The sequence below is a fragment of the Nicotiana tabacum genome, chromosome 8, assembly GCF_000715075.1.
Source record: "Nicotiana tabacum cultivar K326 chromosome 8, ASM71507v2, whole genome shotgun sequence".
In the NCBI taxonomy this organism is placed as follows: Eukaryota; Viridiplantae; Streptophyta; class Magnoliopsida; order Solanales; family Solanaceae; genus Nicotiana; species Nicotiana tabacum.
In genome coordinates, this window is record NC_134087.1 from 76,842,530 (window position 1) to 76,853,385 (window position 10,856).

The 10,856-nt window shown below is 36.6% G+C and overlaps 1 protein-coding gene across 1 annotated transcript; it reads left to right on the forward strand.

Moving 5' to 3' along the window:
* The first annotated feature begins 6,952 nt into the window (after positions 1-6,952).
* LOC107770034 (glucan endo-1,3-beta-glucosidase 14) lies at positions 6,953-9,404 on the forward strand. Its single transcript, XM_016589291.2, has 3 exons — positions 6,953-7,084; positions 7,586-8,622; positions 9,164-9,404. Exons 1-3 carry the CDS (start codon positions 7,039-7,041, stop codon positions 9,251-9,253), a joined length of 1,173 nt encoding a protein of 390 aa, XP_016444777.1. The 5' UTR covers positions 6,953-7,038; the 3' UTR covers positions 9,254-9,404.
* The last annotated feature ends 1,452 nt before the right edge of the window (positions 9,405-10,856 follow it).

Consider the following 10,856-nt stretch of genomic DNA (forward strand, 5'->3'; position numbering starts at 1 on the left):
CCTTTAATTAGGTCTAAATTCGGACCCCCCCAGCTCAATTTAAATTAACCTATGCCCAAACCACCCCGGTCCAAAACCAAATGACCTCTACCTGACCCAAATCCCTTCTAATCGTGGTCGTTGATCTCTAAGATCAACTGTCCACAATCACCCTTTCCTTTTTTAACCCAAATGACTAACCCTAGTCATTCTCCAAAAATCGCCGCCCCTGATTCTCCATCTTCTCTCTGAGACCACCCAAACCCTAGATGCGCCGTCACCCCTACACCTCTTAAACCCCTTTAATCTCTACAAAATATGGGGTTATTTGGGGTTTTGCTACCCTATCTAACCTATTACTGCTGCTGGTTGTTCGATTCTCGTTGCTTTCTGAGGGAACCTTGAAGAGGTTCGACTCATAGTCGACCTAGGTTATTCGTTTTCCTTATGAACATCACCTTGTGTTCGTTAATGTTGTGAGTATCATTGGTTTTGTGGTTGTGGTTAGACTTTTCCTTTACCCCGCCCCTTTTCTCAAAACCCTCATCTTTTTCAACATGAATCTTTTCAGATCTTTGTAGATCTGGAGTGATTTTGAGTTTATCCAGTGGTCTTCTTTTAAAAAAAACTTGTTCTCTTTATTGTTAATCGATTTCAGTATCCTTCTATATTAGGGTTTTGCTTCCCTGTTATTTGTTGCTCAAATTAGGGGTGGGCATTCGATATTTTGGTTCGTTATTTAAGAATTTCGATTCGGTATTCGGTTTATCAATTGTACATACCAAATACCGTACCAAATTATTTTGGTACGGTTCAGTTTTGGTTTAATATTTTCTAAATAAGCAACACAAAAATGGATAATGAGTCAAGTGCAATAACATGGTAAAAAAGAGGTCAGATGATGGCGGCACAAGACCTCGTCCTCCTTACGACCTGTGAGATATAAGTTGGGTTTTCTTTTTATTACCCCTAATGAGGCGGCTGAATGTAGTCGACATCCTTGATATTTTCCTAGTTGAGAATGTTCTCTGTGGTCCTGTGACAGTGTGTGTAAATAGTATTAGTACTTGTTGATCTTTTGCAGACGTTGTGTAGAATGTTTAGCACGAGTTGTAAGCAAAGAAGTTCATCATATATTCTATCTGTATCAAAGCTTACCTTTTAATGTCATGTTGTTTACTGTCTTGTCTTAAAAGAAAGCAGGAGTAGGAATAGCCATGAAGAAGTTTACGAAATTAGAGTGTGGGCTTGGGCAGTTGGGCTTGGGGTAGGGGTGGGGCGATGGGAAATTGGGAATTAAATTATAAAATTGGGCTTGGGGCTGGGCAGGGTCCAGAAAAAAAGTTTTAAAATTTCGGTATTTCGGTATACCGAAATTTTAAAATTCTAATACCGAGAATCATACCGAAATACCAAATACCGAAAAGGCAATACCGAATTAGACCGAAATACCGGAAAAAATCGAAACCGAAATACCGAATTAATTCGGTTCGGTTCAGAATTCAGTTTTTCAAATTTTATACCCACCCCTAGTTCAAATCTATTTGAATCAGAAAAGATTTCGAGTTCCGACAGCAGTTTTCCTTAAAGATTTTCTTTTTTCCCTATTGTTAATCGATCCTAATGTTCTCTAAGAACTAGGGTTTCACTTCGTCTGTTTCTTTGAAGCTTTTATCAAAAATTCCTATGTGTTTGATTCTTTTTTTCTACTGATTCTTGCATGACTATGTTCCGTTTTTAGTTTGTTTGATTATTTTATTGTTCGCTTAAATATTTGTCTGTTATTCCTTGAGTAAGTGATTGATTATTTGACTGTTTAGGGTTCAAAATTTGCTTTGTTTTGCTGAGATGATTACTTCATATAATTTTTGTCTACTTTCCTTATTGTGGGACTCCTAATTGACACTACTTGCCTTAATTACTCTTTCTAAGCTTAATTTAGGGGAATTGATTGTTTTACCAACCCCGGATGACTAATTGTCCTTGCTACTTGCCGAAGTTTTGGTGTTCTGAATCTAATTGATTACCTACCTTATTTGGACCTCAATTCCGAGCTATTTTTGGATACAATCCCATGATTTTTGCCTATTGATTGGTCCTGTCATTCCTAATTGATGAACTGATTACTTTCTTTGCCTTATTTGCAAACCTTTAAACTACTTTACCTTATTTACTCTACTCTGTTGAATTCTATATAAGCCTCACTCTTTTTCTTAAACACACACACACACAGATATAGAAAGACACACAAAGTTCTTGCTCTCTTCCTCTATCACAATCTTCTACCTTTGGACCCTGTTTGCTTCACTTTTCTATTATTATCTCTTAACAAGTATGCCTCCACTACTGCTATTCAATTAAACCTATGTGTTTCCTTATAATTAGCATGTCTTTTCTTCTATTCAACTAAACCTATGTGTTTCCCTAATCAGCATGTTCACTGCTATTCAATTAAACTATGTGTCATATTATCAGCATGTCTACTTTTATCTCATTAGATCCCTGTGCTTTATGACTATTGTTCCTAATTAGCATGTCTACTTTTGTTTAACCTATGTGTTTCCTGTAATCAGTATGTCTACTTCTGTTTAACCTATATGTTTCCTGATTTCAGCATGTCTACATGTTTGCTTATATGTAAATTAGAACTATGTCTACTTATTTCTCAACTGGCATGTTTCCTACCCTGTTTTAAGTGATCACCCCCTAGCAAACTAGTAATTTCCATGCTCCAAATCCGGCTACCACTTTGTATATGACTGTCTAATTGATCCCAGCATGCCATGTCTTTATTTAGTGTCTGTCCATATACCCACCTAGTAACAGCTAATAAACTAAGTTGAAACTTTTCTTGAGGTGATCTTGTTTCTGCCTACTATTTGATTGATGTAATCCTTGTTTGAATCTCAAATGTTGAAATGACTCTGTTTGCTCCATACCTCCTGAAAATTCCAAAACAATTTTTTATTAAAACTATCTCCTGTTTTCAACTGCTACTCTTAGAACATCTAGGGTCCTACCTCTCTAGTGTGAGCATTGCCTAGGGGTCCATGAGACTCCTCTGAACTTTGACACACTGGGACTGGCTCTCCAAACTTGCTCACAAAGTGGTTCTTTAAAGGTTTTCTGGTGTGAGCATTGCACGGGGTCCCTAAGGCCCTTGGGAACTTTGACACACAAGGATACCATTGGGTGCACTATGAGAATATTGGCATGTTCATACTTGGTTGAAGGCCTGATTTTTCCAGGTTTACTTTTTGGGCCTATCCAGGCTCCCTATAGTTTTAGCAGTCTCACTTCTGTAATTCATTCATTTTTGGACTGTAATAACAATTCTTGTTAAAACAGATATTGGGGACATTAGTAAAACATGAGGGACTTTTATATATGTTTTGTGGGGAAATCAGGTAGAAATCATGCTCTTAGGACTGTTATAATTATCTACCTGGATTAGAAACCATGCATATAGGTTGTTATGTGCACTAGAAAACATGCTTATAGGTTCATCATGTATTTGATCTAAATTTATATTTATGCATATTCGCATCCGCGCTAGAAATCCTGTCTCTAGGTTGTTGTTAATTAAGTCTCAACAATCGGGTTCATAAATCCTCCTATGTGCATTAGAAACCATGTTTTAGGACATTTTATTGCACTCACTTTGATATCATATTTGCAGTCCAATCGTATAAAAAATCAATTTCTTCAGTAGCAATCATGCCTATAGGAAATACGTATAAAAGCAGTCCCAACACCTAGATATCAGGCTTATATATAAAACTAGTTCTGTAACATTTGTGATTATTTTTCAGCACCTAGATAGCATGCCTATAGGACCTAATGAACCAAACTGCCTGCTTAAAACCGTTTACTGGTTTATTGCGATTCTGGTTAACGATTATATATCATGTTTATAGGACATCTCTGTTCCACGCCTAGGCAAGCCTATAGGACGACTAAAATCATGAAATTATAAAACTGTGCTTTGTTTGTGAACTGCCCAGATTCAGCTAGTCCTAAAATCAGTAGGCAACTGATTAAGTACCTTCTGCCTCGCTTTAATAAAATACTGCATATGTTCTGCTTTGTGCTCACCTAGATATCCTGCTATAGGACTTTCAAAGTGTCTGAAATACTGTTGTTTGAGACGTGCAATTGCCTGCTTATTTGTGGAGGTAAAATATGAGCCTTTAATTGTTCCTTTATCTGACAGTGCTATTTGTTTTGCTTGTCGCTTAGATTTTCTCCTTTTAAAGCACTATAAGAGAGATCCACCTTAACTAGAAGTCCTAAACACCTCCAGGACCATAAGTAAGGGATGGGTAATGCACGCATAGAGTATGTTTAATTAGAATCGCTTATATAACCACTAAGGGGAGGGTAATCAGGTAGTAAAGGATATGATGACATGTGCGCTAATGCTATGTGTAGCACCCCAACTTGGGGACGATTACCAAGTATTGCACAGAAGTGATCCTATAGGCTAAAAAATCTAGGACCCCTTCTACCCCTTGTTTTAAACGTAATATCTATTTGTCTAAATTGCTTTGTTTGTTTATAAGACTAATTCACCTAATTCAAGTTTGGTCGAGACCCACCATTGTGGACCTCGAAGGGTTCCTAATACCTTCTCCTCAAGGTTATTTTGAGCCCTTACCCAATCTCTGGTAATGCAAACCAGTTTATGAGTTATTTGCTTTAGGTGCCCTAACGCACCTTAAATCCGTTAAGTGGTGACTCTTCAAATTCCATACCCAATTTCCAAAAGGAAGGAGTTGGCCCAAAGAGATGTCGAAACCCGGACTCCGTGAGGAAAAATGGGGCGCGATAGGTGTGACTTGGATGAGATCAGACGACATCCCAAATATATAATTGATGCCTTTCTCAATTGGGTCGTAGGGCTGTTGGATCTCTTTTGGCATCGTTTCTTCGGTCTTTCCTGGACTCGGCTTGTACCGAGGTCAACCGTTGGATCGGCCCATGCAATTCGTCTTCGTCAGCATGGACTTCGGCACAATAGGCATTGTGTATTTCATCCCAAGTGATTAGGAGATATTTCATAAGCCGACTCAACAACTTTCTGGTCGCCCTCAAACCGTTTCTGTTATGCCCATTTTGGATAGCTGCTACAGCCATGCCTTCTGATACATTTGGTAATGTCATCCTTACATGGTTGAATCGAGTGAGGAAATCCCTCAGTCCCTATCCAGGTGCTTGCTTGATGTGTTCACTCTTGCTTCCGCCTCTTTCGCTTCGGCATGGGCCGTTACGAACTTATCGTCCATCTCTTCGAATGTTTCAATGGAGCACGCGGGAAGCTGTGTATACCAAGTTAATGCGCCTCCGATGAGGGTTTTGCCAAACTTTTTCAATAGGATGGAGGATACTTGTTCTTTGGCGAGATCGTTGCCCTTTACCGCGGTGACGTAGTGAGTCACATGATCTTTAGGGTCAGTCGTACCGTCATATATTTTTAGGTGGGGCGGCATTTTGAAGGTTTTGGGTATGGTATGCGGGGCGGCTTCATCACTGTAGGGTTGTTCCACGAATCGACCAGTATCTCTTTTTGGTAAGAGTTTTGGGGAACCCGATATTTTGTCTACCCTATCTTGTTGCTCTTTCATTTGGTCTTGAAGCATTTTGTTTTCGTTTTTCATTTCTTCCATCTTTCTCAGAATGGCCATGAGGGTATCGTCACCTGCATTATTAATATTGTGAGTGATACTTGTTATTGGAGGGAGAGGGCTATATTGCTCGGCCGTCATTGGCGCAACGCAAGTCCTCGCATTTTCTCTAATTGCTTTTTAGGCGGGCTTGTTGAGGATGTTGGTCAGCGTGTTTGTTAGTCAAGCCTCAAGTAGTTTCTTCACTACTGGTGGTGCCTCTTCCGTTGTGGACCTGGAAACACCTTTACCGTGGGACATTGTGATGCTACCATGAGGGATGGGTGAGCCACTTCGCCTGTGAGAGGCATTTGGCATTACATCTTCACCCTCCGTTTCAGAAAACTCATTGATTGTGTTTAGGAGGTTGGTGGTGAGATCGGCCACTGCCTTCATCCTTTCTTCTCCGTTACTTGCAATGTTAGATCTGTATGTACAAGTGAGTAGGGGGTTTTGCATTTTTTTTGGCTAGTTACAGATCTCGATAAGCGGAGGGGGGGTATGTCCCTTATAAATAGAAAGAGAGATCAGGTGATAGTCATGTAATATTCTCTGATAAAAACACTCTTTGAAAAGCAAATTTTCTCTCTAAATAGAATACAAACATTATCTTTCTAAAGAGATTCGATTGTCTATTATTACATACCTTTTCCATCAGAGATCTGTAACTAGCCAATAAGGAGAAGGTTTAACCCAATATTGAAGGAGAAGGAGGAATCATCCACCTCATTCAATATTGGGTTAAGCCTTCTCCTTATTTACTCTAGTGCCATTTATTGTTATTTATTGCTTGACATTTCATCCTCATTAATGGTCTTAATACATTAAATGCACATTACATTTAATCTTCTTTTAACACTATTCTACATCATTCGCATTAATCGGTTGTAGATCTGAAGTTATTATTATTAACTAGGTTTAACCCCTCAATATATATATTTAATTGGTTTAATCAAAGATCTATATTTTTTGGCCAAACAGTTTACAAATCAGCGAAAGGGACTTGAAAAGCGTATGATAAAGGAGGAACACTTTAGGATAAAGGTATTCATGTTGAGAGGGTCTACTCCAGGGGGAAGAAAAGAAAAGAAATGGTTGATCTGAAAAGGTTGGAATCAATTCCAACACAACATTAGAACATAACATTATCGTCTTCCAAAAGCCATAATTTCCCCCTGCCTTTCAAAATGGACTAAGGTTTGGAATCTTTATTGGTTTGAACTATAAACTATGACATATTGCCTAATGAAGAAGCATTGCATCCCAAGTTATCACTGTTGATGAAAGAGGTTGCCCAAAATGTGTTGCCATTTTTCTTTTGGTACAAATATAAACTAAGTGAGGAAATGGCCAATTAGATATTATCTATGCTACTTTTCTCTCACCTTTCAAAAAAATGACTTACTCCTCTTTATTCCTCTGTTTCATTCTTCTCTTTAATGGTAATCTTCTTTTTCTCTTTGTTTTGTGTAATTGTTTGATTGTTTCTGCTGCTCTTTGTTTTTCTTATCCCCAGTTAATAAATCACCTATATTTTGTACAAGTTCTATGGTCAAAAGTTCGATAAGGGCATTTAGAGGTGAACCTAGTATTTGAAGGTAGCAGGGCATACGAGTGAATTGTTCAACCAGTGCACCCATCGGACTTTTAATTTATAAGTGTTCCGGGCAAAATTATACACATGTATATCTATAATTTTTGCTGATATTAATGGGTTCCGGTGACCCCTCTACTAAAACATAGGTGTGCCTCCGGGGGCACTGGTTGAGCAATCCATTCATGTCCCCGCCACCTTCAAATTCTGGGTCCGCCTCTGACTACACTGCATCCGCCTATGATTATGTGATATTTAGCATTAGAATTCAACATAGTTTCCTAATATACCATGTTTTTTTCTCCTTTTACAATTCGAATACTGATATTTATTTCTTATTTTTGGACAGTGTTGGTAACACATGCATTTACAGGAACATATGGTATAAACTATGGAAGAATAGCAGATAATATTCCAGCACCAGAAAGTGTTGTAACACTACTAAGGGCAAACAAGATAAAGAACGTTCGAATATACGATGCAGATCATGGAGTTCTAACAGCTTTTAAAGATTCAGGAATTCAAATTATCATAGGGCTTGGCAATGAATTTCTTAAAGACATCAGTGTAAACGAAGATCACGCTATTGAATGGGTGAAAGTAAACGTACAACCTTATCTCCCTGGTACCTTAATTCGTGGCATAGCTGTTGGAAATGAAATTCTTGGAGGGTTGGACGTAGAACTCTGGGAAGTGTTAGTCCCTGCAGCTAAGAATGTGTACAATGCGCTTGATAAGTTGAACTTAGCGCGTAAAATTGAAGTATCTAGTCCTCATTCAGAAGCTGTATTTGAAAATACTTACCCTCCATCTGCTGGTGTATTTAAAGAAAGTATACTTCCTTATATGATACCACTCTTGAATTTCTCAAGTCAAATTCGGTCACCTTTTTATATAAATGCATATCCATTTTTGGCATATAAGAGTGACCCTAGTCACATTGATCTCAACTATGCATTATTGGAGAAATCGAGTGGTATATATGATGCAAAAACTAAGTTGCATTATGATAATATGTTTGAAGCTATGATTGATGCAGCTTATTTTGCATTGGAAAAGGCGGGATTCGAGAAAATGCCAGTAATTTGTTCTGAAACTGGTTGGGCTTCAAAAGGAGATGAAAATGAAGCTGGTGCTAATGTGAAGAATGCAAGAACTTATAATAATAATTTGCATAAAAGGTTGTTAAAGAAAAAAGGGACACCTTATAGACCAAAAATGGTGGTGAGAGCTTATGTATTTGCTTTATTTAATGAAAATCAGAAACCAGGACCAACTTCTGAGAGAAATTTTGGATTGTTTAAAGCTGATGGAAGTATTGCTTATAAAATTGGATTTAGAGGACTTGTACCTTCTTCAGCTTCCTCATCCCATCTCTCCTCTAAGGTATTTTTCCTTTTTCAATTACTGCTTCAGTAATTAATTACAGTCAACTTCTCTATAACAATTATTATTTTGTAAAGTATTTTACTATAACGGCTAAGTTTCTGTTACATTATGTATTTTCTATAACATTTCGCTATATATAGGAGCAATGGCGAGACCAGAAAATTCGCTAAGGGTATTCAATATTTAATATATATGTATAAAAAGTATTTTTTGATTTATATACGCAATATAATTTTTTATATATACAATATAATTTTTCGATTAAAAGTACTTAACTGACCACCCCTCATTTTATGTGGCTGCACCACCATATAGCAGCCAAAAATGTCCAAACAAATGATGTTATTTTAGAGATGTTTGATTGTATTAGAGAGTCAAATTTTATAATAATCTATACCTTTAAATTAATATTTCCTCCTTCATAAAATGTTTGTCGCTTTAAATAATAGCGACCTTTATATGCTGTTGTCCTTATTGTTATTATTAGTACTTTTATTAGTAATTTTCCTTTCTAATATTTTTTAAATCTTCATTGCAGGACTTTATATTACGAGGAGGGTTTTGGAGTTCCCAATGGTTTATTGTTGTGACTTGTGTGACAATGTTACTTCAATTCATAGAGTTATGACCAACCAAAAATTTAGCCCGCTCAATTCATCCTGCACAAAATATACTTGCATAGGCTAATACAGCTAGGGAGCTCTAATCGTCCAATTTTATGAAGGTCCTTCTTCTTTGTATAAAATAGTTGCAAATTTATTCAAACTGTCATTCTTTCATGTTTATTTGTACATATTTAATAAAAAAAATTTAACACAAGTACGTTGTGAACAAAAGTTAATGAATTCGACCGAACCTACCGACGGGCTTCTAGCTCAGCCCTACGAAGAAGAGATTGAGAAATTTGAAGCCATAAGTTATGCTCTTGGTTACAAGTTGAACAATGATATAATGTCTACATCCAGCAGATTAGACAAACCATTTTAAAAATGGAGCTGAAAAATCGAAATTCCGTATTATTATTATTATTTTTCAAGAGGTATATGCCTAGGCGATATTGATATGAAATCAATCAATTAGTTAAGTAAAGAGATAGCTCATTTTACGTTATTAAAGTTGATATTTGAGATTGTTGCACAAATGTGTCCGTAGCTCAGTGTTAGTGCATTTGACTGCAGATCAAGAGGTTACCTATTCGAACCCGGTTGGGCCCTTTTGAATAATTTCCTTTTTGCAGATTTATTCTGCTCGAACCTTGAGGTTTGAGAATTTTATCATAGCTCCAACAATATACTACTAGTGGCCTACTCATATACTTTTATGAGAAATTTTCATAAAGCACTATCGTTTAGTGGTAATTAGCTATCTATAGATACCATTTGCTATATTACGGATTGTAGATATGTTTTCTGTTGCTATAAGATGTATTAAATGTATTTAAGCTACTGTATTCATGAATACAGTAGCAAAAATATGCGTGAATCAGGGAAGTCCAACTAATCAGTTGTTGTATTCGAGTGTATTTGACTGTATTCATGATGTGAAACATGGGGTTACAACCGGACAGATTATTGTATTCGACTATATTCACGGCATGAAACAGGGGATTACACTGTTTTTAAACGGAAAGTGAATCAATTAATATAATAGACTCCTAATATAACTCAACAAACTCAATTATAACACATAAATTTTGTATTTTCAGTTATAAAAAAGATTCTCAACCGAAAAATACCCCCAAAATATAGCAATCTTCAGAGAAATTATATAATACATCTGAATACATAAATTATATTAATTAAAAAAAAATATATGAATACATTCATGGCATATAACGAGACAGTGAATACAATGAAATACATATAGAATACAACGGGATACATTGAAATACAATGGAAAAAAAGACCATAAATACAATGAAATACATGAAATACAGCGAGATACATTGAATTACGATGGAAAAAAAAGACAATGAATACATGAAAATACATTGAAATATATTAACAGAAAATAAGTTGTTCAGCTCCAAACTCTGTCGTCTTTGTTAAAAAACAAACCCTAATTTCCGGTGAATAGTCATCTTCAGACATTGACTCGTCCTCCTAAAGCTTCTTCACGATGAGACCGGGCATGGCTGTTTTTGTACGGGGGATTTGTAAAATATAGAAGTAGAAGGGATTCTCAGTGTGTATAGATAAAATTGGCAAGCAGGAAGAAATTTGCTTTACCAG